We start from the raw sequence: 26,205 nt of genomic DNA, 5'->3' as shown, positions 1-26,205 counted from the left end.
ATCTGTAAATTCTCCCCGACAGCCAGGGTGATTATGCATAGTTAGAAAAGTCCTGCTGAGTCAGCACGTTTGATACACTCACTGATCGCAAATCCCTTTTGTTTGTAAAATCTCAGCATTTTATAGAATACACCTTCACCTCTCTGGATATCTAAAGTTTATGACTAACCATATTTATTTTTGAGACAATGACTCATCGCCATAGTATCCGTGTCAGTGGTAATGGTTACAAGGTTGAATGCTGATGATGGATTTGAAGCATTTGGCAAGCAATAAGCTGCATACATCCACAGGACGAGTGTTCATTATTTATTCAACAAATATTAATTGAGCACCTATTATAAGCCAGGCACTATTCTATGTGCTAGGGTAACAGCAGTGAAAGGCAGGGGGAGAGAAAGAATTAACAAGTAGATATAGACTGTGTTATCAATCGAAAAGTCCTAAGATGAAAAACAAATCAGGGTAAAGGGATAGATAGCCAGGTGAGAACCATCCACTCTCAGTGATAAGGTAAGATTTAAGCAGAAACCTGAATGAAGTGAGGAGAGGAAGTAGCACTTAGCCACTTCTTCTCCAGAATGCACACATTACCATGCACACTAATCAGCTACCAGAGCTGTATTATCCAAATAATGTGGATAATAGAGCCAGAGCGAGAGGGAGCTGTAAATACAAAGGCCCTAAGGCCACAATGTGCCATTAATATCTGAGAAACGTTAATTAGATCAGCGGGGCTGGAGCAGAGTAAATGGAGAAGGTGGTAGGCAGTGAGCCGGCCAAGGTGGTGGGGTGCTGGTTGGCAGAGCATGTCAGGCCTTATAGGCCATGGGAAGGACTTCAGATTCTATGCTACATGAAATGGGCAATTTTCTAACACCAGATCAGAGAAAATTGGATTAAATCACCAGTGGTCGAAGTGGTGGTTTTGTGAACATTTCTTTGTTATGTGAGGTTTCCTAAAGTAAGTGTAAAATAAAGACATAAAGGAGCAAAGAAAGATTCAACGTAAGACTATTTGTGATGACGACTAAAAAAATTATTTCAGCAAGTTGGGAAACAGATTTCCTTGTGTAAACAGGATAAATAGAGGTGAGGATGGGAAGTCGTTTTTACCCTCAATTCATATGTAAGTGTTCTTTTCAAAATTTCAGAGAGATGAAGCAAAATGTCCCGCTCTCCCAAATGCTTGCACATGTACACAGGAGAGCGTTGGACCTCCGGGACCACCAGGCCCTGCGGTAAGGAAACTGAAAAAGTCCTAGTTTTTCCTGTTAGAGCTTTGGAGTAATCATTCCTTTGCATAAATGCTTCTAGCCATCTGTGTTTTCTGGGACAGAGCAAGCCACATTGCAGACCACTTTTGTGGTATGTTTTGGTGGAGTGATTCAAGGAGAAAATTTGAACACATTTCTCTAGATATGCAGGAATAAATGTAATTGGCTTAGTATTCAAGAGCATTTCTCTTAAAGATGTGAATATGGATTTCCATCTGTAATCACATGATTTTGAAAATTCCTTACATCTCCTGAAAGCCTCTTGTATGTATGTTATGGAGCCACAGTTGAGCGCCCGACCTGAGGACAACTTGTTTAGATCAAGGATATGTGTACCTTACGTAGCAGACAGCTCATGAGAATAACATAGGAAGATGTTACATATGTGATGATATCATACACTCTGGGTGAAAGTATTGGAGTTTAGAGTAACTTGAGTGAGAAGACTATGTCTAGGTCTATTCATGGGGGGAGGGGAGACCAAGGAAGTACAAGGCGAAAGATTGAAGATTGCAGTGATATGTCTCATTAATCAACGTGGAGCCCTTTGCTCTAGTCAATCCAACATCTGATATGTCTCATTAATCAACGTGGAGCCCTTTGCTCTAGTCAATCCAACATCTGAGCTCGGCTGATTTTGTGAAGTGACAGTGATACCTCTAGACCCTATTGGCCTTTTTTAAAAAAATCATTAATTAACATAGGAACAGCTCAGAGATTGGCAGAACAACCAATTTTACTACATGTGGGTTATAGCAAATAATGTAAATTGATTTTAGGTTTATTACAAACCAGCTTCTCCTATACAAAATCAAAATGTCACTGGAATTACTATAATTTCTATTAATAATGATTTACCTGATTTCTATTTGTAATAATAAAATTATATCCCAATGTGACTTAGATGCTTTTGAGAAGTAGGTATTTTTTTCTCTAATTGTAAGATAACATTACTGGATTTCACTGTCATATTTATTTATTCTTCGTTTAGTAGTCTCTGAATTCCTGTTACTAAATTATGTATTCTGAGATTCTGAGAGATTCAAGAGACTCTTTTTGTGTATTGTTTTCCCTGAGGAATGGATGCATATAATTCCAAAGCTGATTTTTGACTTTACTGTATTTAAACAATGCTTGCTTTTCCCAGTAAACCTCAAATTTTCAAATAAAACTTCAAGATTTGTTAACAATTAAGAAGGTTTAGAATGTAAAAATTAGACACTTGGGATGTACAATGTTTTGAAATTCCATTCCCCCACATATTTGTATGATATAAAGTATTTACTTCAAATATTTACTAAGTAACTGCAGAAGTACTGATTGTCTGGAGAATATGCTGCTTCTTAAAACAACTTTTATATATCAACTTTTCCCCACTTTCCTTACATTCACCCTATAATGTGCTCTTACTATGTATTTTAGGGAGGACCTGGTGCTAAAGGTCCCAGAGGTGAAAGAGGTATCAATGGGGCAATTGTAAGTATATTTTGGAGTGCATTTAAATTTTTATCTATATGTTGAAGTCTGGTTGTTCAAATTTTCACTAAGGGGGTATGTGACCTTGAGCAAGTCAGTTCATGTTTAGTGTGCCTTAGGCAATATAATTACCTCTGTCTTGTCTTTGGATGTTAAAATGATGGATCAGAGAAAGGAATGTACAGGGCACCTCACTGCTGTAGGAACTACACATGAACATCTGCAGAAGAACCTGTGGGCTCTGCTGTAACATGGGGAAACAGAGGGGACGCCCCAGTCTCAATCAGAAGAGCCCACAGGCTGCAGAGCCCCACAGGTAGAGAGCTAGAGAGGGCTGGGAACTGTTCTGCTGCTCTGCTTTACACCTGTCTCAGACAAAGGGCCGAGCAGCCACATGTGCGGTCACTGGGGATCACCGGCCCATTTACCAGTTTCACACTGGCCTTCCATGAAACAACTCAAGCTTTTGAGGGGGAATATATTATGACTGTAATGTGTAGCTTTTGTCATAATCTCACTAATGATAAGCTAACCCAGTTAGGAAAGGGTGAGGCTGGGATGCTAACCCAGGTCTGTCTGACTCCAAGATTGTGCCCCTTCCACCTTGACACATGGCAAAGAAACTCCAACACAGAGTATGTACTCAGTGGACATCTATTCTTTCCTTGCTTGATTCATATACATATTGGTTCTAGAAATAAGCCCAAATATAAGAGAAATCAGGACTAGCTTAAAATAAATCAAATCCACTAACAGTTGAACGTTGATCTCATGAATACATGAATGTAAATATGTGAACAGATTATATTCAATGTATCTTACTTCTTCAAAAAATCTACTTCTAATAGGACTTTTGGAAATTTAAGTGTTCTTGTGAATTTATGTCATTTTCAATTGTTCTTATATGAAGACTTATACGATGGTATCTTTGAGTTAGGAAGGCAAGTTTCTGACTGATGTTAGCACTGGCTGAGCATTACATGACCATGTGGTTGTTTCTTCCTTGTGTATTTTAGGGGCCCCCTGGCCCTCGTGGGGATTCAGGTCCTCCAGGCCCCCAGGGTCCTCCAGGCCCCCAGGGACCCAACGGACTCTCTATTCCGGGGGAACAAGTAAGCACAAAGGCTTTCTTTGCTAAATGAGGATGGTGGATTAACACTAAGTCTAATTGAAACATTTCTTACTACGTTTTGCCAAATTCTAATGTTTTCTCAGAGAACTCAACAAAGTTAGTCATTGAGATGATTTTCTATGATGACTGTGACTTCAGATACATAAATAGTATATGTAATAATATATAACTGTGTAGACAAAATTACTGCTATTTATTTGACCTATAACATTTTTTAAATAAATAATACATATGTTCTTCAACATCCTGAAAGCTTTGAAGTTGCTTTTGATCTGTGGCAGCCATGGGGTCTTTTTCTAATACCTAATGACCTCAAGGCAAGCTTGTGTTATTTATCTAGGTCACTACTTCTTTGAAAATTTTTAAATAAAATGTTTACCTTTGGTTCCAAACACAAATCTGAATTATAAAAGATGTCTTACCTTTTAAGACTCATATTTTATTTAATGAACTTTTTTCCTGTATCTTAAGATAAAGCAAGTACAGTACATGAATAAGAATATGGTAACGGAATAGTTCTTAAATTTAAGTCTAAATTCCTTTTTAAGAAGATAGATAGTTTTTTTGGCATTTAAAGAAAAAAGTTTATATTAGATATAGTCAGAAATGAGACAGGTTAAGGAACAGGCGCAAGAGGGTTGAATGCATCTACTTTTAGCTTCTTATGTCCAAAAGAAAGTTTTAGGGGCTTTTACTTTTTATTTTTTTACTACTACTATTAAATTAAGTTGCTCAGTTTTAATTAATTCACCTTTGCTTTTGTAACAAGTGTCTTCAAGCATGTAACAATAAATACCAAGTTACGGTATTTTCTTAGAACATTTCATTGAATATCTATTCAAATTAGCACCCAATTAAATATATTAAACACAAAATAGCCTTTCCCCTTCAAATTCTATTTCTGTGAAAATCCCTTATGTTAAATGATGTTCTTTTAAAGTCGGTAGATTATCCCATAATTTTATAAAATTATCCCATAAAATTATATGTACACATTATAATATGGCATTTGTAGTTTAAAGAGTGAGCATCAATACAAAAAATTATTTATTCCTCTCCCTTCAAAAATATTCTTACATTGGATTTATGAAGTGATGGAGAGTTGGGAGATGACTCACGTCTTCCGTTTTCACTTAATCTCTGTAAAACGCCTGGGAACTGTTTTCCTGCTGCCTTCTCTAGGGTCGCCAAGGGATGAAGGGCGATGCTGGAGAGCCAGGACTTCCAGGCCGAACAGTGAGTTGTTCTCGAAGTTACCTTTTCTTTCACTTGTCAAGTGTTATTTGAAAAGCTGCCTTTGTACTGCCTCAAAAGGTGAAGCCAGGTTAAGCAGCAGAGCAGAAGCCTGGCTACGTCCTTCGCGTTATTTCCATTTCATGCTCTGGTCTTCATCTTCAAGTCTGTGCTTGGCAGTTCAGGAACCTGTTTGATGACTAAACACCTAACATAGGGCTGACACTGTGCTTCTTTCTAGTTTTCTGTCTCTTTTCAGAGCCCCCCGAACTTTCGGTCTTAAAAAAGTGTTTTGGGGAATAACAAGTATCTTTTCCCACACAGAAAGAATATTAGTGTTTCACTTGTTTGTTTCTTTTCATGTAGGGAACCCCAGGACTCCCTGGCCCACCAGGACCAATGGGACCTCCAGGAGATAGGGTAAGTTTTCCTAGGCAAGCTTTAATTATGTTGGAAATGAGACCACATTGCTGCTTATTAATTAAGAACCTGCCACAATTCATCTGCGTGGCTGGAAGGCAGAGTTCACGTATGTTGTGGAGGACTGAAAATCGATGATCAGTGGACCAGCCAACATCAGATCAATCTCAAGGTCTATGAAACAAAATGGTAGGACTTGAGGAGAGTTTTTGAAGTTTTAATTTGGGAAATTTTAAAAATTTATCAGATTTAGAAAAAGAAGCCCATAAAAGGAATTTCAGCTGATTAGCAAGAGATTTAAGAATTCTACCAAATTGTTTTAAATCCTAAAATTAAAATCTTTATTGTGAGGCAGCTTTTATGTAACCCTGAGAGTAGTCTTTACTTTCAGGACACTTTTTATGAAGTTAGCACCTACTCTCTACATCTTTAGAACTCAGTACCACCTCTAGGCCTTGATGATGGGATAGATAACTGGCATTTAGTAGGAATTTTGCTCATTTGTGGCAGCTTTCAGGTTTGCTCTTGACTTATTATAAAAAGAGTGCAGGAAATCCAGTCCTTTCTAGGGTAAGTAAATGAGAAGCACAGTAAGCATGGCCTCTCTGCTCTATTCAATATTATAGAAATATTTGTTTTCAGAGAAAATCATGAATGTTTTTTTTTGTTTTGTGTGTTTTAAAAAAATTTTTTTTAGATATATGTCTTTATTGATTTCAGAGAGAGGAAAGGAGAGGGAGAGAGAGAGATAGAAACATCAATGATGAGAGAGTCATTGATCGGCTGCCTCCTGCACGCCCCTGACTAGGGATCGAGCCCGCAACCTGGGCATGTGCCCTGACCGGGAATCGAACCCTGATCGCCTGGATCCTAGGTCGACGCTCAACTGCTGAGCCACGCCCAGCAGGGCAAAAAAATCATGAATGTTTTAATGAGGATTTAGAGTTGCTCAGAACAAAGGAACTAATGACTTTTCAGCATCCTATGGTTTAGAAAACAGTCTGAGAATAGTCTGTATTCTAACTAATCAAAAGTTAAACCATATGATTAGCAGCAGAATCTGAGAGGGCCAGCACTGAAATAACTGTCATTGAAAACATTGGCTTGTTGTCCGGCCGGCGTGGCTCAGTGGTTGAGCACCGACCTAGAATCAAGAAGATCGCTGTTTGATTCCCGGTCAGGGCACATGCCCAGGTTGTGGGCTCCATCCCCGGCAGGGGCCGTGCAGGAGGCAGCTGATCAATAACTCTCATTATTGAAGTTTCTATGTCTCTCTCTCCCACTCCTTTCATCTCTCTCTGAAATCAATAAAAATATATTTTAAAAAAAGAAGAAAAGAAAACATTGGCTTGTTGACTTTAATACCTCTCAGACACCACTGGACAGAAGAGGAAGGTCATTCAGATGGAGCAGAGATTTGCCCAGATAATACCAAATGGTGGATGATATGCTAATGAATTTTATTTGCTCTAATGCCTACTTTTGAGTTTGGGGGAGAGAGGTTAAATAGAAAATTCCTTGGGAGTCTGGTGCCTGGAGAGAGAGAGAGTATGTGTGTGTATGTGTGTGTGTGTGTGTATGTGTGGGTGCATTTTTTCTGACTCTTGAAGATGGAATTAGTTTTTTTGAATTCTTATTTTAAAATAAAGGACAATAGTGAGATTGCAAGAGTCAGTCTATTCAATTAGAAAACAGCAAAAATGCAAGAAATGATGGGCTGACTCACTTGCTGCTGCTACTACTGAGGCCTTACAGGGCCCATCGCCTCCACCCAGGGTGGGCTTTGTGCAGATATAGTGTGTTGCCAGGGCAAACCCCGCTGACATGCTCTCTTTGAACTGGCAGTTAGGCAGCCATTACCACTATCTGCTCTGAAAAACGAGGGAGTAAGAAGGATTATGTTTTTCTACTCAAATTCTAATCTGAGAATCCAACTTTGTGGTGAAGCCACCTAGGTCTCCCAGGGTGAGGGGACTTTTCAGAAAATCATTCCCCTCTTTTCCAAATAGCCTTGTGCACCTACCCACCACTTAGTTTTCTACAACTAATACTGATAGTACAGTGCTAATGGAACATAATTTTGGAAAGTTAGGTAGACTTTGGGTATAGGCATCTTAGCTGAAAAACAAAAAGAAAAAGAAAAAATAAAAGAAACTTGAACCCTGTGGTGGAAGAGAAACGAAGAAAGCTCAGGAGAGCAAGCCCAAGGACCATGGTGGGGAAGGAAGGTTGTTACTAAGGTGGAGTTGGTAGGAACAGAATGCATAGGTTGTCTTCAACAGGGGTGATTTTCAGAACGAGACACAGCTTTGGGGAGTGTTAGAAAGTAACAAAAGAACCATATGTACAGGCATCTAATATGTGAGCATCTATGAAGACAACCATAGGATCCTTCAGCCCCCCTTACACGGGGGGAAAGCTACAATAGCTGCTACAGCTTTGAAAATTAAGAATAATTTCTAGCACAAAGTTCTGCTGCTGCCTCAATGGGTAGCCCTGCTGAGGACATCAGAATAAAATTCTTTTCATCCCAACTTAGACAAAAAGATAAATACTATATAATTTTATTTATGTATGGAATCTAAACAAAGTTGAATTCAGGGAAGGGGAGAGTAGAATGGTGGTTGCCAGGGGCAGATGGAACGGAGCAGTGGGGAGATATTGGTCAAGGGTACAAAGTTTCAGTTATGCAGGATGCGTTAAGGTCTGGAGATCTAAAGTAGAGTATAGTGACTATAGTTGGTAATACTATATTGTATATTGAAATTTCTTAATAGAATAGATCTTAAATGTTCTCAGCACACTAAAAAAATAAACGTGAGGGGATGTAATTATGATTATGGTGATTATCTTGATTGTGGTAATTATTTCACAATGTACACATATATCAAAATATCACCTTCTACGCCATAAATATATACATATTTTTGTCAATTATGCCTCAAAGCTGGAAAAAGAAAGTGTTCTTAGGCTGACTGAAGGAGGGTTATTGAGAAATATGATAGAGAAGAAAGAAAGAAAGAAAGAAAGAAAGAAAGAGAGAGAGAGAGAGAGAGAGAGAGAGAGAGAGAGAGAGAGAGAGAGAGAGAGAGAGAGAAAGAAAGAAAGAAAGAAAGAAAGAAAGAAAGAAAGAAAGAAAGAAAGAAAGAAAGAAAGAAAGAAAGAAAGAAAAGCATGTTCTATGTAGCATTTGGAGAAACTCAGATGGAAGAAAATCCATTCAAACTGTCCAAACAACAATGCTACCAGCATAGTTTTGCTTCTTAAGTGGCTCTCAGAAGCAATGCTGATGTTACATCAGATGAAGTTGGAGCCTGTTTTTCATTAAGCAGGATTAGATCTTCCAGAAAACAGTCTGAAATTTTTATCTCTATAAGTTTCTGAAAAAAACGTTCAGGACCCTATAGTGGAATATTCCTAGCACAATTTTAAAGAAATAATTTAAACTTCCTGTTGTAAAATCAACGGAAGCATGGGTACTTAATGCAGGCAGCTATCCAAATGTTCTTGATTTTTGCTGGAATCCAGGAATATGGGTGAAATGATCGCTCTCACTCTCTGCAGAAAGTGAGACAAACATCTCCTTCGACAGAGGAACGCAACAGCCATAAAAAAGATCTGACTCAGAAATCCTCGGCTGGATTTCAGAGACCTGCTGTTGGGATGGATGTTAGCTGGGTAGCAGAGTGACTCACCCAGGCAGAGGCCATTTGGCGCTGCGTGGAGATGGGGCCGGAGCCAAAGAGCGAGGCTGCGTGGAGAGGCGCTGCGCTCCTGGGACGGGCCTCTCCTGCCCAGTCAGCCGGGCACTGAGGCGGGCCTGCCTTTCCTGTGACGTGAGGAGAGAGGGGCCACTAAGAAGGTTCAGAAAGGATTGAGGCTTTCCTTTGTTTAGAGTGGAGGGTGGTTAAGACGGCATGGAGGCGACGTCTTTCTGGGTGGAGGAGAGAAAGTCACCAGGAGTGGAGACTTCAGTAGCCCTGCCCTGGCCATTGCTCAGGGAACGAGCAAGGAGCTTTCTCGCTGGGTGCTTGGCCTCTCCTTCCTCTGTCCTGAGACCACGTGCTTTTCTCAGCAACATGCCTTCCATCCCATTTTGATCCTTCCTGGGCCAGTTTGTGGCCATGCACTTTGCAGTGGAAAGGGTTAGTTTTCCTTTAGATTTCTTTACTCTCTTACAAAAGCAAAAGCTAGTGTCTTCAAGAAAGAAATGCTTTCTTTCAGAGATTAGTTTAACTCTTAAAATGATTTTATTTATAACTATGTAAATGAATGAATATAGAAATTAATTATTTAGTAAAAGGCATTAAGTTAAATTGGAAAGTTTTGTGGTGTTTTTTTGTGTATAGTTGTCTTTATATTGCAAGGTTACTTGCAAATAGCAAATTGGGTGAAATCCTTCACCCTTCATGCTTAGCAACCTGTTTAGCATTTTTCCTTTTCATTTTCTCATTATTTCACTAATCCGTAATTAATTTCATTTTTACAACAGGGCTTCACTGGAAAAGATGGTGCAATGGGACCCAGGGGTCCACCTGGGCCACCGGTAAGAACAGAATGGGTTCCATTGTTGTCCCCCATCCCCACTTTGCTAGGGAAGAGTTTGGTAACCTGGCTTCTGAGGTGCATTCCATCTGTGCTGTAGGGTACACCATTGGTGTTGCTGTTTGTTTTTATTTCCCTAATTCAAAATGGGTTAGAGAAAGCAGATGTGTTAAAATACAGGGTTTTTTTTGTTTGTTTTGTTTCATCAAATTATATTTGAAAAATAGGAAAATATTCCTAAATAACTTGGTCACTAACTGTTAGTGCTTTAGTTCCTTCCATCCCCACATTGAGTGGTGGAATTTTGTGATCTTACCAGTTACTTTCTGTTATACAATTTAAAGAATCTGTGGCCTATGATATTTGAATTTTAAGGACATTTATTATTGAATAGCTATCAGTCATTCTGTGGAAGTTTTACCCAAAGATCTAATTAAGATCTTTGGGAAAAATACTGAAGACAATGATTTTGAAAGTGGCGTCTGTATACCTGTTTCCAGGTGAGATCACAGTTAAACTGTTTGAGATGATGGAGGTTTTCATATCTTGTGGCAGGATCTGAAGATTCAATAGCATATGCTAAAATAATCTAATTTATTTTTAATATATATTTTCAGGTAAAGGGAAGTTTTAATGTATAGTAAACTTTCATTTAAAGTATATACTACAGAGCTTAAAATTTGCATAATTGATAAAATAAAGGATTAATTATTTTACCAAATTTGATTATTTCATTTTAGAGAAATTTTAGGCTTTAGAACATAATGTGTTGGTTAGTAGATATTATATACAGGGGAGGACAAAAGTAGGCTTGCAGTCGTTCATATGGAAAATAATACAATAATTAATAAGTAATAATACAAGAATAAACTGTTTCATGTACTCACCACTGTCAACCTCCTTTTGCCCTACCCTGTATATTCTCCTAAAATATGGCTGAAATGTCTCAAAGCTGTGTTAAAAGAAACAAGGAGAAATTCTAAGGTTTTGATGGGGTGAAGGGTGCTGATATGACAGGAGAGAATGGAAGTGTGGAGAATGCACCAAAGAAAAGTGAATTTCTAGGCTGAGAGTGCAATTTCCAGCAGACAGGGGAAGACTCTGCCACAAAGATGCCCAATTTAGCAAAAAACTGGCTACCTTCTTAATTTCTTTCCCAGCCAAAGTTTTCACTCCTGTCTTTTGCTGGGTTGTCTGGTTAGGTAATAGAAATACACTAAACAACAGGAATTGCTTTCTGCAGATTCACTTTGTAACCTATTTCTTGAGATCACAGTCTGTGAATTGTAAAACTGATTATATATGTATATATTTTTTCAAATGGTCTAAAAATATATTTTAGAGCTGTAAAGTCAATAAAAATTGAATGGGAATTTTCAGGATTCCCCCCCCCCCCTTTATGTTAACTTAAAATTTGGTTTTACTCTTCCTTGATATGTGATTATATGCTGTTTCATTTAAAAACTTTTAAAGTTGGCCACTTTGTTAGTTTATGTTAGATGGGATTTTTCTTTCATCATAACATTCTCTTTCCTGACCTGTGTGTTGTAGGGAAGCCCAGGCTCTCCAGGAGTCACAGGACCCAGTGGGAAACCAGGAAAGCCCGGAGACCATGGCAGACCAGTAAGTGGACAGTTTACATGTCTGGAGTTATTTCACTGTGGCCTTCAATCGTGGGGAGACTGAAAGGCTCTGGCATATTTTTGTTATCTCTGCTGTAATGTGCTTGAAGCATTTGTTGAAATTATGCTAAACCAATGGAATTAACTTGGTACTAGTTCTAAAGTTTTTCTCTCTGAGTTAGAATATTCTGGGATGAAAACTGTGGTTATAGGGTTTCTTTAAAAGGAGAAAGGGATTATGAGCCAAGACACATATTTCTGCACTACATAAACGCTCCAAGCTGGGTCAGCAGGATGATTCTGTTTCTTTTAGGAGTCATATGCTGCTTAACACAGAAAAATACATGATGATGGTGCACAGTGCTTCCATATGTAGTGTCCAGATGTTACCCTTTGGCAGTATCCTCCAGCCAGCCACTTGCTCTCTTCTCTTTCCTTTAGGATGCTAAGAACATCAGTCCCAGAATTAAAAGGATTGATCTAATCTGCTGTTTTACATTCTTATATTGCCTAATTTACATCCAGTTTAACTTTCCTTTAGTCATCAGGTGTTTTGGTTAAAATAGCCATTGAGATGGTATTATGTGTATCTGGTATTTTCAAATTAGCATCTCCAAAACTGAATTTGAAGTTCTTAAAATGTCCAGAAGTATTTGTAATGACAGTTGGGCTTCACATACTTTATAAGTTCTTCCTTATTTTATTTATGAAGTGTGAATTGATCTCATCTAAATAGAATTCTGAAATATAAAAAGTTATCTTAAAGATAATTGAGTCCAACTATTAGCTGTTCTCTGGACTGGACTTCTGTTTTCTTAAGTATTGTCCAAGTTACATGAACCCAAGTTTAAAAAATTTTTTAATGTTATGCAAATTTAGAGTAGAATCTTTATATGACATGGGTTGCCTTCTTTGTTTACATAAATTAAACAGGCAACATAAAAATTAAAGGACTCCTGATATACTTTATAATCTGTGTGTACCCTAACACATGCTTTTATTACTCTTTTCCTCAATGAATTGTGGCAGAAACTTCACAAGATCAGTTTAAAGTACATGGAGCTCTTCTGCTTATTCAGAAGTCTATTTTTTTTTTTTTTTACTATGATCCAAATAAGAGTCTCATGTAAGACGATTACTGATGTAATTGATTACTGATGTAATTGATGGCTGCAGCTGGAAACCTGAAGGAAACCTGTACTTCCTTGACTTGAAATGTGATCTTAGATACTGGCAATAAAGATGATTTCTACAACCCCTATATACAAGAACAATCTCAGAGCGGCAGCAAATTAAAAAACAACAAGGACACTGGGAACAATATCAAAGAAGCAGTAAATGTAAAAAAAATTACCTGAAATTTACATAAGACTCCAAACTCAATAATAATATTGTTTCTATAACAGTGTCTAGTACTTCTGGCAAAGGGAGTGCCAAACTCCAGTTTATCTAATGGTTATAACTTGTAACATTTATTTGGACCTTATAGACCTTTTTCCTTTTACCTTTCTTGTCCTCTAAGGTGGCAAATAGCCTCTTCTTCTCTTCTCTATTAAATCTTACCTTTAATTTCTGTACACCAAACTAGCAGATGGGTGTATAAAGGTGTTAGCAGGGAGCTTGGCTCAATCAGTTAGCTTATGTCAGCGATTTTCAACCCTTTTCATCTCATGGCACACATAATAAACTAATTACTAAAATTCTTTGGCACACTCAAAAACATATTTTTTGCCAACCTGACAAGAAAATAAGTATAATTTGGATTCATTCATACCAGATGGCTATTGTTGTGTTGGCTGTTGTCATTTTTTTATTTGACAATCTCAGGAAAAGAGATCAGTGCCCCTAAATAGTCAGGTATCACATGTTTTAAAAATTCTTGCAGCTCACCCAGTTGAAAATCGCTGGCTTATTTCATTAGCTGTTATAACCAATTGATATCTTCCTGCTAACTCAGAGCACCTGATGTTGCACAGTGGATGTTTTCAAGAACTGCTTGTGGGATATTTTTATTCATTTACTCAACACCTATTTGTCTAGTGCCCAAATGTGCTAGTCAATGTTTTAGGGTCTGGGGATATACCAGTAAACAAGACAAAGTCCTTGCCCTCATGGAGATTCTAGTGGGGGACATAGACTAAATATTTATGTAAATAAATATTTCTGGTGATGATGAGTGACATGAAGAAAACAGAAACAGGCTAAGGGTTAGAGAGTAATTGTGGTGGTGGGGGGGTGGCTATTCTAGATACAGTAGTCAGAGCCTGTTGGAGGCGGTGGAATGAATTGAGGAAGAAAACTGAAGAGCTGTGGGAAGAGGATTCCAGGCAGTGGGAACAGCATGAATAAAAGCCCTGAGTGAAGAATGAATCTGGTATATGAAAGGAACAGCAGAGAGCCCCTGATATCCAAAGTCAAGGGAGTGAAGGGGAGAGAAATGAACGATCATGTCAGAGATCTGAGCAGAGGTGATCATGTGGACCACCTGGCCAATGATAAGGAATTCTTTTATTCTAAGTGTCCTAAGAGGCCCTTGGAGCCAAAAGAGTGATATGATGTAATTTCCCTTTTAAAAATATCACTCTGGCTTCTCTGTGGAGAATAGACTCTAATGGGCAATTCACGAAGCAGGAAGACTTGGATATTGAAATAGCTCAGGCAAAAGTCTTAGCGACTGTAAGATGTGGTTTGGTTTGGGATATATTATCTGAACATCAGATTTTTCAACGGTTTGGATGTTCCTTCTGTGACAGCAGTTGGCAGCCTGGAAGTACATTACTAAAAGACAAAAACTTCTTGCACTATAAGGAAAATATTTTCCAGGATCCTCTCATGGCCCGTGAGAGGCCTGACAGAGCAGGGACAAATATTCTGTAGTTTGGATGTGGCACCACCATTTGGATTGAGTTATTTAATAAGGGAGACATGTGGCTCTTTTTATACTCAATGCACACAAAAAATCATTGGAAGAAGTTAAAGATATATGTTTAGTTAAGGAATTGACAAAAGCCCAGTGGTTCTTCCTAGAACTGAATCTAGATGAATATCAAGGAGACTCCACAATAACCAGCTGAGTTACCCAGCCATGGTGATGTAAAAGAAAATATAATGGTACCAAGAGCAATTTACATATGTATTTCAGTTCCAGACCTGCATTGTGAATGGCATCATAGAATGTATGCATAGTACATTTCTAAATTGTTATCATCAGATTCACATCTCAGTACTCTTTTGGAGGTCATGTGCTTTAGAGAGAGAGAGGTGAGGGAGGGAATTAGATTGCTTTTACAGACAAGGCAGTGTAAGACCGATGTAAATGTGGTGTCATTTTGCTAATTCATTAAAAAGCAGATCTTCATTATCATGTTTGTTCATGAATCATTTTAGATCATGTTTGTCACTTTCTCACATATGAAATTCCTATATTTCAGGGTCCATCTGGATTGAAAGGAGAGAAAGGCGATAGAGTATGTATTTCTTAAAATTTGACGTACATTTATTTTGTGTGTAAAACATTGAAGTCTGAAACTAGAAATAATATGCTAATGATTCTCATTGATTTAATTAACAAGGGAGACATTGCTTCTCAGAACATGATGCGGGCAGTTGCAAGACAAGTCTGTGAACAATTGATAAGTGGTAAATTTCTTTCTTTTTAATGTATGAAAAGTTTTAATTAATTGAAGGAAAATGCAAAGTTTGAGTCATAAAGTTTCTAAAATGTATGTTTCTATTTCATTTTTGATGATCTATTTTTATACATTGTCAATTTTGTAGCCGGTTAGATAAGGCTAGTGATATTGTAATGATTGTCATTAAGATAAAATAACAACTCAGGATAAAATAGAGCCTGTTATCCTTATATTTGGTTTGATACAAAAATCTTATCTTAAATGGGCTTTTCAATTTCCATATTGTGGGGTTTTTAGTGATCTTCATCTGGCTACATATGGAAGCTGCAAAGATTGGATCTTTTACGTTAAGACCTATAAGTTATTGTATGACTTTAAGGAAGGAGGCCCACCCAGACTAATCACAGAAAGGCCATTTTGGTGGGGACATTTTTATTGCTTCTTTATTTTCACAGACTCTTCTTATTTCATGAGGCCTATTAAGTTTATTAATCAAGCTCAGTGCCTGAAAACCAAGTATGGCCTTAAACTCAGGGTTCCTTCTTTCAGAAGTTTTTGTTGTTTTTTTTAATATTTTATCACTATTTCTTGAAGTGCTGTCCTGGGGAACGCCTGCATTAGAATCACCTATGTTGCTTAGAAATTAGGGTCCCTGGGTCATAGTCTAAACCTGACGAATCATTGTCTTTGGAGATGAGGCCCAGGAATCTGTATTTTTCAACATATCCCACAGGAGATTTCATTTTACACTATGTCCTAATTACTGTTGTTTTATGTACACACAAGAATGGTATCATTACGTAATTTAAAAAAGGTTCTCTGTTGAGTGACATCATTGGGCAAACCTCAGGGCTTTCTATCAGAGCTATATTAAACTTTTACAACTCGTTTATGTTTATAGTAATCCTTGTGGCCTACTTGGTTGGTATTTTGTGAAGACGTTTATCAGAGATCATTTTGTCCTTGGTGACTGGAGAGTTTTGTTTTATTTGTAGGGTTATAATTGTAATGTTTCCTGGGCAGGGGAGGAATAGAGACGTATTTCACTAAGTACTAAGAGGAAACAGTTTCACCCTCTCCTCCCTTATTGGGTTTCTTATTAACAAGCATCATTTCTATTTGTAGGTCAGATGAACAGATTCAATCAAATGCTCAATCAGATCCCGAATGATTACCACTCCAGCCGCAACCAGCCAGGCCCCCCGGGCCCCCCGGGTCCTCCGGGCAGCGCAGGAGCCAGAGGAGAACCAGGGCCTGGGGGGCGACCAGGCTTCCCTGGCACCCCGGGCATGCAGGGGCCCCCAGGGGAACGAGGTAGGTGTTTCTGGCTGCTGCAGGAGCATAAAGGAAGGAATCTGCAAGCATAGTTGCTGGGTGATGTTAAAAAGTACTGGGAAGACTGAACTTGGCAAACTACTTTTGCTAGTCTTGTTTGGACATCCCCAGAAGAGTCCCTGGACCTGTCTTCTTTAGGTGGCCACAAGCCACAAGACTCCGTATCTTAGAAAACAGAAAGATTTCATCAGGAGATCTCAGTAAAGATAATACTAATTTCTGGTTGCTGTTGTTAATGGGCAAACTAAGTCAGGCACTAAAATCTTACTGACTGGCAAGAATTGGGCAGCAACTGAATGCATTTAAGCAGCCCTACAGTTTTAGATCCAATTTTTTTTTTTTTTTTTTGGTTCTTTTATTCAGAGCCTGGCACAGGTTTTGTGTGTTTGTTTCACTTTAATTTTATGGTAGATAAGTGTAACTGAAGGAAAAGAAGAAAAATAGGATTATCTGATTCCAGATGTTTCAGGACTCTGGGTACCCATTTTTGTCAAAGTAGCAGTTAACATTTTGGAGAAAACTCAGATGGTTTGGATGCTGTACTGATAAGGTTACTAAAGATAAGATTTTTTTTTAATGAGTTATAACTACTTATTTGATTTCTGTTTGTAATAACTGTTTCTAAAAATATATATTAGATGTGTTTATTTTCTTCAAATAGTTTTTCCCCTGATGTGTAGCCAGATTTGTTTCCTGGCCATGAATCTGGAATTACACAAAAGTCTAGAAAGAATTTGGCTTAAAGAGTGAACTTCTGTGAAAAATTGGGTTCTGCTTTCACTTAGGGAAATCAATTACTTGAATCAGGTATTATCAGTTAAAATGAAGACTACATGTTTCCCGGTCATTTTTCTCCTGTGCTTTATCTTTTTGCCCTTCCTTAGGTTTACCAGGAGAGAAAGGCGAACGGGGTATTGGGTCTCCAGGGGCTCGAGGGCCGCCTGGCCCCCCAGGTAAGTCTGCTGGTACATAAAATAATAAACGGTGTAACTACTCAGAGATCACACGAGCTCCCAAGAGATTCACAACCTCATCATGTTAGCTTCAGGCATGGCTATCATCATGGTGTTTTTATATTTTAGCAAGAAGTTCAACTTGTATAACCTCCCCATTTTTATGTTCCCTTTGCTCAAAAAATGTTTGCATGTGTTCTGTTAAGTGTTCACTGTAACTTTAATATATGATAATATGAGTTTCAGTGACACAGAGTGTTGCTTTTTTCTTTTTTCTGGAATTCCTATTTGTTTTGTTTGGCCTCATAGCTTTTAAGAATGGTGTAACTTCCTGTTTTTTCTACTATTCTTCAAGGCTTTGGTACGAGATTGAAAAAAAAAAAAATTCTCATTAGAAAGCCCAAGACATCACAAGATTTCACTTACAGGTTCTTTATTGATGCTTTGGAAAGGAATAGTAGTTGTTGTTTTTTTAAATAACACTTTATTAAATTTATTGGGGTGACCATTGTTAATATGAACATATAGGTTTCAAGTGTGGGTTTCTGTTATATGATCTGTATATTGCTCAGTGAGCCCACCACCCAAAGTCTTATCTTCTCCTGTCACTATATATTAAGACCCCCTTCACCCCGTTCACCCCCCACCCCCTACCCCCTTCCCTCTGGCAACCACTATACTACTGTTTGTATCCACAAGCTTCAGTTTTATATCCCACCTATGAGTGAAATCATATGGTTCTTAGTTTTTCTGACTGACTTATTTTACTTAGCATAATATTCTCAAGTTCTATCCATTTTTTTGCAAATGGCAGTGTTTTTTCCTTCCTTATGGCTGAGTAGCATTCCATTGTATACATGCACCACATCTTCTTCATCCAGTCGTCTATTGAAGGACACTTTGGTTGTTTCCATGTCTTTACTACTGTGAATAATGCTGCATTGGACATAGGGGTGCATATGTCTTTGCAAATACATGTTCTCAAGTTTTTCAGGTATATACCCAGGAGCAGGATTGCTGGGTCATACGGTAGTAGTTGTTTTATGCATTTCTTTTACTAGGTTGAAAATGAAATGTATTTTCTTCATTATAATATCCATGAGACCCTTGCAACCAAGGTGAACCCTAGCGGTTACATCTTTACATTTATATTAGCCATAAGTATCACTCGGTCCAGAAATAACATTGCTTCACATAGTCTGGAGGTATGGAGCAGGCACAACCATGTTTTCCTGGCTGTCTAATGTGGCTAATACAGCCATTCCTTCAGGTAGTCCTATCTCTGTGAGAGTAGAAACAAATCAGAGAGCTCATTGATATCTTGAGCTTGGCTTCATTCTTGCTAAGTCAGTTTTCTTGGAATAAAATCATTAAAGTAGTTGGATTTCTGGCATTAACTCTCGATGAATCACTGGTAAGAAAGTTCCACACATTGGTTCATATTGATAATTTTGTAAGGAAATACTTTCTTACTATATACTAGTGAGCTGTCTAGTCTTGAGGCAGTGGAGGTGCCAAAGTATTGTTGGCTACCTCAGGAGATGTCAGGAGATATATTTGACAAAAGGAGAAATACTTGTTTTAACCCATACTAGGTCCACAAGGAGAATCCAGGACTGGTCCACCAGGGTCCACAGGTTCCAGAGGTCCTCCTGGCCCCCCCGGTCGCCCTGGAAACTCAGGTATCCGAGGACCCCCAGGTCCTCCTGGATACTGTGACTCATCCCAGTGCGCCAGCATCCCATACAACGGGCAAGGCTATCCAGGTACGTGGTTGTCATTGTAGGAACCCAAATTCACCTGAATAAAAAACCTTTATGGAAATGAAGTCCATAGGATTGAAGGAAGATTGATTTGAGTATTTCTTGAAGATAGCAACTCTTCCAGTTGTGTGTTTTAATTATGTAGTAATATTTTTCTCTTTCAAAGCATAAAACATTATTTCACTGTTAGGAGTCGAATAGTTATTTTCTCTACCTCCCACTATTTCTGCAATTACCAAATCACATCATAAAACTCTCCTTATTTCCCCGGAAGTTCGAAGGAGGCTACCAGTTGACTTTTTTTCCCTAACCTAAAGATTGGGAACAGTGATTTGTTGAATACAATTGTAAAATGCTAAGAATCTTATATATATATTTGTTTTGGGAAGCTAACGTGTAAGCAAACTACTGTTCGATAACATGATGCAGACAACTGAAAATAATTCACTATCTCACACTGTCTGTAGAATTAATATTTATAAAATCGGGGATGTAATTCTTTTAAAGAGTTAGTAGTGAAATTCTAGTGTTTCAATTCTCTTATGTCTGATTTTGGGAATGTGGGGCCAGGGGACATGCTGATCTGGAAATAAGAAAGTCATGCTGTGGTCAGCGGTGACCTTTTCATCAACGCACCCTCAAGCATCTTGCAAGTTTTAAAAACGATACTGCTATTTGATATGGTTGGCTACTAGCAAATAGTGCATGAGTAGTTGAATATCTAAATATCTATATATCTATATATTTATGTGAATACTTGTATCTGGCCAAAGTTATAATTAAACTTAATGTAAATTTCTCATACAATCCATTCATAAAATCATAACTTAATGCTTTATAATAGAAACTTAAATTACCTCTGCCTTATGGTATGTGCAAATAACTGGAAATATATGGATATATATATATGTATATACTTTAACCATTACATACTTAGATGGATGTGTATATATGTTTTTTGCGTAGTAATTCAACTTTTAAAACTATCATCTTTGACCTGTTTCAGGTTCCGGCTAACAAATTTTCTAAGTCGCCAGTGCTGCTTACAGTTTGAATACATGAAAATCCTGTTTCTGAGATGTTTGCGCAAATGCTTATTAGGAAATGAGCCTGTATGGAAATCTCACCACAGATATGGTTAACGAACCGGGTCAACATCATAAAGGAGGGTGGGGACTCTATACTAACTCGAATGAAACAAAAGCAGTGGTGTTAGTCTATAAGCCCAATGCATTTCAGTAATAATGTAGAAAAATATTATTTAAAAAAAAAAAGTTCAAACACACAGCCATGAGGAGCCTCGGTTGTGAAAGAGGCGCATAATAAAACTACTAACCAGCGGAGATCGTGCCATTTTGAGAAAAACAATTAACCTGGTTAAAGAGAAATGTCTTATGTAAATAATAAACTAATTGTGGCTTGTAAATGATTTGTATGTGATCTTGTCCACTAAAATCACTTAACAACTCTACAGTAAGCTTCTGCATCCGAGCCTGCTGCTTGCTCTGTGCTGTTATAACACCGAATGGAAATCTCCTCATCTCTTGCTTGTTAGCGATGTGTCTGATTCAGGGCGTGTGTCTCATGAGTACTATTTTTTCGTACGTGTACTCTCATTTGGGTTTTGTAATTGCAATTTTCAAACCAAAGTTTTATAGTCACTTTTTTTTCTTCCTGCTTTGCTGTAGTCACTGGTGGTCCTCACCCACCAGCTGTAGCTCAGTCTGTGGGGAGACAGCCACGGACAATGTCATGTACTGTATATTACCTGGTGATAGTCCATGTTCACCTCCAGAGCTCAGTTTCTAGGAGCCAACACTTCCCCTCACCTCCTCATCTTTCCAAACTGTTCTTTGAATTGAGGAGTTTGAAGTCATGAACAGGTACTTGGGGATTTGCGAAAATCCTACCCAGGTTCTGCGTTTACAGTCCTTTGACCCAGTCTGACCCTTCCCAGGTATTTGTGCAATGATTGTATTTACTGCTGGATCTTTGAAGGTTTTTTTTTTTGTTTTTGTTTTTAAAAGTCCGTTACTTTATTCGAGCATCACCAAATTCTCTATGCAAATGCTAGGAATCAGGACATTGTAATTTATATATTTATAGTTCGGAGATTAAGACTGGAGCGCCGTCGCCTCGGGTGATGGCCTAGCTTTTGCTGTGTCTGTGCCTCCCGAGTCATGCGGTAACTGTAATGTTGAATCGGACAGAGCCGTACGTGCCCGAGGGCGGGGCCTACCTGCCCGAGCGCGAGCCCTTCATCGTGCCCGTGGAGCCCGAGCGGACCGAGGACTACGAGGACTACGGCGCCGACGAGCCTGGCGACCAGCACCCGCCGCACGCGCGCTGGCGGCGCGCCCTGCCCCGCGCCCTGCCCCGCGGCCTGGGGCAGTGAAGCCGAGACGCCCGGCGCCGCGGGGGGAGGTGTGGAGATTAGCATTTACAGGTCAGATAGAGCAGTGCACGTCTTCTCTGCGATGTTCCTTCAGGTGTTGCTTCACCCAGGAGCCCCCCTCTTTACTGTAGAGAACCCTGTTTCTGCGGGAAGCCTAGCTAGCTGCACGCAGTCCCTAGACGTCTTTGCTTTCGCCCGTGAAATGCTTGCAACATACTTTGTTCACAAAAGCTGCAAGGAGAGAACGTGCCTTGTGCCTTTCGTACGCACAGCGGGCAGCCTCAGTGAAACTCTTAGGTTAAGCAGTAAGTCCTGGAACCCAGAACTACTGTATATTTCGAGAGGGCAGTTTATCTTTTCCAATGCTTATTTGCAATTCAGTTACACCGTGGTTCAAGTAATGCTCCTCCTAAAACCAAAAAGGAGGGAAAGGTCAACTCCGTTGCAATTATTTATCTTCCTCTTCTATCATCTGTTACACATTATGGCATAGAGTGCTCTTATACATCTCCTTTAACAACCACAAACCTTAAGCCATGTAGCTGAAATTATTGTATCAACTGGATACAATTTCATATTGCCTTAAACCTCCTTGTTTTAGACACACTAACATTTATGCCAAATTGCAGATCATTCTGCAGAGAATGGAATTGCATGTTTGTGTTGTATATTTAGTACGAACTTTTTTTTTTTTTTCAGAACATGTTTCTTAGTTATCAAAAGCAGTTGGAAATGTTTGCAAGACTATGAACATAGAATTGCTGCTTTTATATTTTAACTGCAGATTGTGAATTTCACTGCCTTATATTATTTATTTCTGAAACAAAAGAGGCATTTTTCAATAAAACTACTGAAAATTTGACTTGGTATGCTTTTTTCTTTGAATGGTCTTTTGGACTGTTCAGGCGGTTGTTACAACAAACAAGTTTATATCCTTGGATACGGTTACAAATCTTGCTAATGTATTAAATTATGCTAAATAACTTTAGATTTTTAATGATATGGTGAAGTCATAGAAAGAGAGTGGTGAGAACCTTAAAAAGCCAAGCTGATTCCAAAGGCTTTATTAGGAATGTAGAGGATGTGTGGGTTGGTGGAAAAACAACTAGGTATCCTAGGAGACCCCAAACAACCAAATAACCTTTAACAACCCACATGATTTAGTATGCGTTTAACCACTTTCCTATACCATACTTTACTAAGTAGCATGTTTAATTGCAAAATGGAAAATCCCTTAATGGAATCTTTTACATTTAGCGATACCTTCCTTTTGCGCTTTTACAAATGCAAATAACATCATTCTAAATATTAAAGGAAATAATGTAAAAGTTCGTTTGAAAGAACCAATATCAATTGAAGAGAGAGAGGTAGTGATGGAAAATTTTCCCAAGAGCAAAACAACCGAGTTAAATATTTCCTGGAAACCGAGATTGAAAGAAATAGACAATGAGTGTGCAGTGTTCACCAGCATTCATCTGTAATTCCCAGCTTGTACACTTTTAAAGTTAGAAGAGACCATGGAGATCATCCCCGTCCAATTCTTTGCTTTATGTAGGAAGCAGACTCAGCTAATCAGTATGAGAACAAGACTAAAATTCGAGGTCTTGTGGTTCTTTACCCTGTTTTACCGTTAGACGCTCTCCTCTCCTCTCTCCTTCTCCCTTCCTGGGAACAAATACTCTCTGGGTAGGAGCTTTCAAACCTCAAATTCTATGGATTTATTTTAATTCATTTCTGACTCACTTGGGCTTCTGATGCTCCTTGATGAAGAGCCTCTGCATCAGGAGCGTGAAGATGGGTTTGCTTCCTTGTCACTGACTCGGCTAGTTCCAAGGCCACACAGGTTTGAGGCGCAAAGGGATTCCAGCTTCTTTCATTGGTAGACGTGGGCTTGATTCCTGATGTTGGCAGTCACCTTCTAGTCTCTGCTCAGAGGGGAGATGAGGGGCCCAAGCCATTTCTAACCAGGATAAGCACAAAATTAATAACCCGTCGAGATACATGTTGTGATTTTTATTCTCATAGTCTACTTCCTCCATAATGAAGTTTGCTGAATCTTATGTTAAAATAATTTTTGTCACCCCCGAGCGAGAGCACACTGACAAGTGAGCGGGAGAAAAGGCCAGATAGCCTGGCTTTAAATGCTCACGCCCCACAAAATCAAACTTGTAGGTGCTGGTTTATCTATTCCAACTTTCTTCGAGGGAGTACTGAACAACTTGAAACGCTTTTTCTAGCTCTTTAAATTTGGAAGCATTATAAGAAATTTATTATTTATCCTTCATACTGGAAGCTAGGGCTCCGCGTTTTAAGAAACTAGTTTGAGATACCTGGGGAGCTTTTAATGAGGGCTACAGAAGAAAGGTTTCAAAATTTCAAAACAGCACTTAAGTAGATCCTGAGTATTTTTATAGAATATTTGTGCAATGATACTAAAAAGTTAGCAAACTTTAACACATATATTTGCTCAGATTTGTAAGTGTCTAACTTTGAGCCTGTGAAGAATTACTCTGTCTATGTGGTTGCTCAAAATCACATTTTGTTTTTTGTACAAGTAAAGCCAATGTAGTTTTTCCGGAGTATTTATTATTTATTATATCCATTGCGCTGTGTTTGGCACATCAGATTATTCCTCACTTGGTTTTAGTTATAGTTTCTCCATAGCAAAAGGGGGTTTGATGATACTGTCCGCATGTGGTCTGAGTGCCTTATGCGGCATAACCAAGTAAACAAAGAATAGCTGTGGCAAATCTTTTATTTTGAAGGGCAATCTTTTAAATACAAATTAATATTGATCCCTAAGTCACCTTTTACTCATGTTTAGAAAATGAATTTCGGTGTGAATGTCTAAATGGACATTTATTAACTTTTTCACTCTTAGATCCAGGCTGCTAAAGGCTATTGGGAAAAAATCACAAGGACTCGCTTTCAGGGGAGGACCTATCGGCTGGTCACTTACAGACCCCGTCTCCAGCACTGATCTCTTGCCCTGTCAGTATATCCAACTGTGTGTACCCCCTTGAAGTTCCACAGGCACTTCAAAATTTACACATCTGGCATTTGTTAGGATTAGATTCGGCTGTGACTGACCGAAAGTCAAAAAATAACAGTGGCTTAAACAAGTAGAAACTTCTTTACTTCTCATGGTTTAAGAAGTCAAAGTCCCAGGCTTCTTTATTTATTTTTACCTTTACCCAAGGATGTTTTTCCATTGCTTTTTCAGAGAGAGTGGAAGGGAGAGAGAAAGAGGGAGAAAGAGAGAGAGAGAGAAACATTGATGCGAGAGAGACACATTGATTGGTTGCCTCCTGCACGCACCCTGCCCGGGGCCGGGGATCGAGCCTGCAGCCCAGGCACATGCCCTTGGCTGGAATCGAACTGGGGACTCCTCAGTCTGCCGGCCGATGCTCTAACCACTGAGAAAAACTGTCTAGGGCCCCAGGCTTTTTCTATTTTGCTGCTGTGCTTTTTGTGGTTTCTTGGGTCAAGTTAAACTTATGGCCCAAGAGGGTTATTAAAGCTCTATCTATTATGTCCATATTCTCCCTGCAGGAAGGAAGGAAGAGTGAAGAAAATGCCACCCCTCCTTTTAAGTACACTTCCTGGAAATTGCAAACACAACTTAAAACAACAAACTTATATTGCATACCACTAGCCAGAATTTAGTCATTTGGCTACATCTAGCTACAAGCGTGAAATGTTATCTTTATTTTGGGTGGCCATGTGCCAAACTAAAATCAGCCACTCTGTTATAATGTAAGAGGGGAAAGAATATTGGGAGTCAGTTCAAGTCTTTAGTCTTTCACACAGTGTCCAAATCTAAACATATTTCCCCCAAAATCTGATTTTCCTTCATTGTCCCCACCAACCACCAAGTTCCTCGGGCCTGAAATTTGAGAGTCATTGTAAAGTCTTCCCGCTTTCACTTCTTACATCCAATCAATCAAGTCTGGCTGATTGAGCTTCTACATATATCTTAATCACCCCACTGTTTCTACTCAGTTTCAGACTCTTGGGATTTCTTGTCATGACTATAATAACAGCCTCTTAAATGGTCTCCTTTCTTGTAACCTCAGCCCCTCTCAAGTAAGTCTTCCACACAGATCAGAGTGATTTATCTAAAATGCGAACCCGGCCATGCCATGAGCCCCTCTTAACATTCTTCAAATGGTATATAGATTTCTCTGCAAGTCTTGACTCCATCTGTCAATTCCTTACTCCTCCTTTATCACCAACCCTTTCATTGGACCATCTGGAATTTCTATTCCATTTTTTACAAACTTCTCCACATCCTCAGCTTCTTTAGTGAACAAGCCCAGCACCTCTTGACAGGCCCCTGAAGATTCTGCAGAGACCGTGCTTCCCAGAGCTGGTGGATGGAGACCTGTCCTCTCCACTCCTCGCGCTGTTTCCAGACCAACA

The 26,205-nt window shown here is 38.8% G+C and overlaps 1 protein-coding gene across 2 annotated transcripts in view; it reads left to right on the top strand.

The window, feature by feature from the left end:
* Positions 1-22,645, top strand: part of COL12A1 (collagen type XII alpha 1 chain) — a 109,653-nt gene extending 87,008 nt beyond the window's left edge. The window contains exons 54-66 of one of the 2 annotated variants that reach the window (XM_087817478.1): positions 1,155-1,241; positions 2,700-2,753; positions 3,770-3,865; positions 5,068-5,121; positions 5,485-5,538; positions 10,031-10,084; positions 11,635-11,706; positions 15,137-15,172; positions 15,278-15,344; positions 16,463-16,651; positions 17,557-17,625; positions 19,221-19,391; positions 21,599-22,645. In XM_087817478.1, the coding sequence (XP_087673604.1) occupies positions 1,155-1,241; positions 2,700-2,753; positions 3,770-3,865; positions 5,068-5,121; positions 5,485-5,538; positions 10,031-10,084; positions 11,635-11,706; positions 15,137-15,172; positions 15,278-15,344; positions 16,463-16,651; positions 17,557-17,625; positions 19,221-19,391; positions 21,599-21,783 (1,188 nt within the window). In that variant the 3' untranslated portion in view covers positions 21,784-22,645. Of the gene's footprint in view, positions 1-1,154; positions 1,242-2,699; positions 2,754-3,769; positions 3,866-5,067; positions 5,122-5,484; positions 5,539-10,030; positions 10,085-11,634; positions 11,707-15,136; positions 15,173-15,277; positions 15,345-16,462; positions 16,652-17,556; positions 17,626-19,220; positions 19,392-20,394 lie in introns of both variants that reach the window. The other variant, XM_016207375.2, reaches the window with a different exon arrangement.
* Positions 22,646-26,205: the final 3,560 nt, after the last annotated feature.

Source organism: Miniopterus natalensis, chromosome 5, assembly GCF_054644295.1.
Source record: "Miniopterus natalensis isolate mMinNat1 chromosome 5, mMinNat1.hap1, whole genome shotgun sequence".
NCBI classification, from domain to species: domain Eukaryota; kingdom Metazoa; phylum Chordata; class Mammalia; order Chiroptera; family Miniopteridae; genus Miniopterus; species Miniopterus natalensis.
Note: the sequence above shows the minus strand (reverse complement) of the source record. Positions and strands in the feature narration are given on the sequence as shown.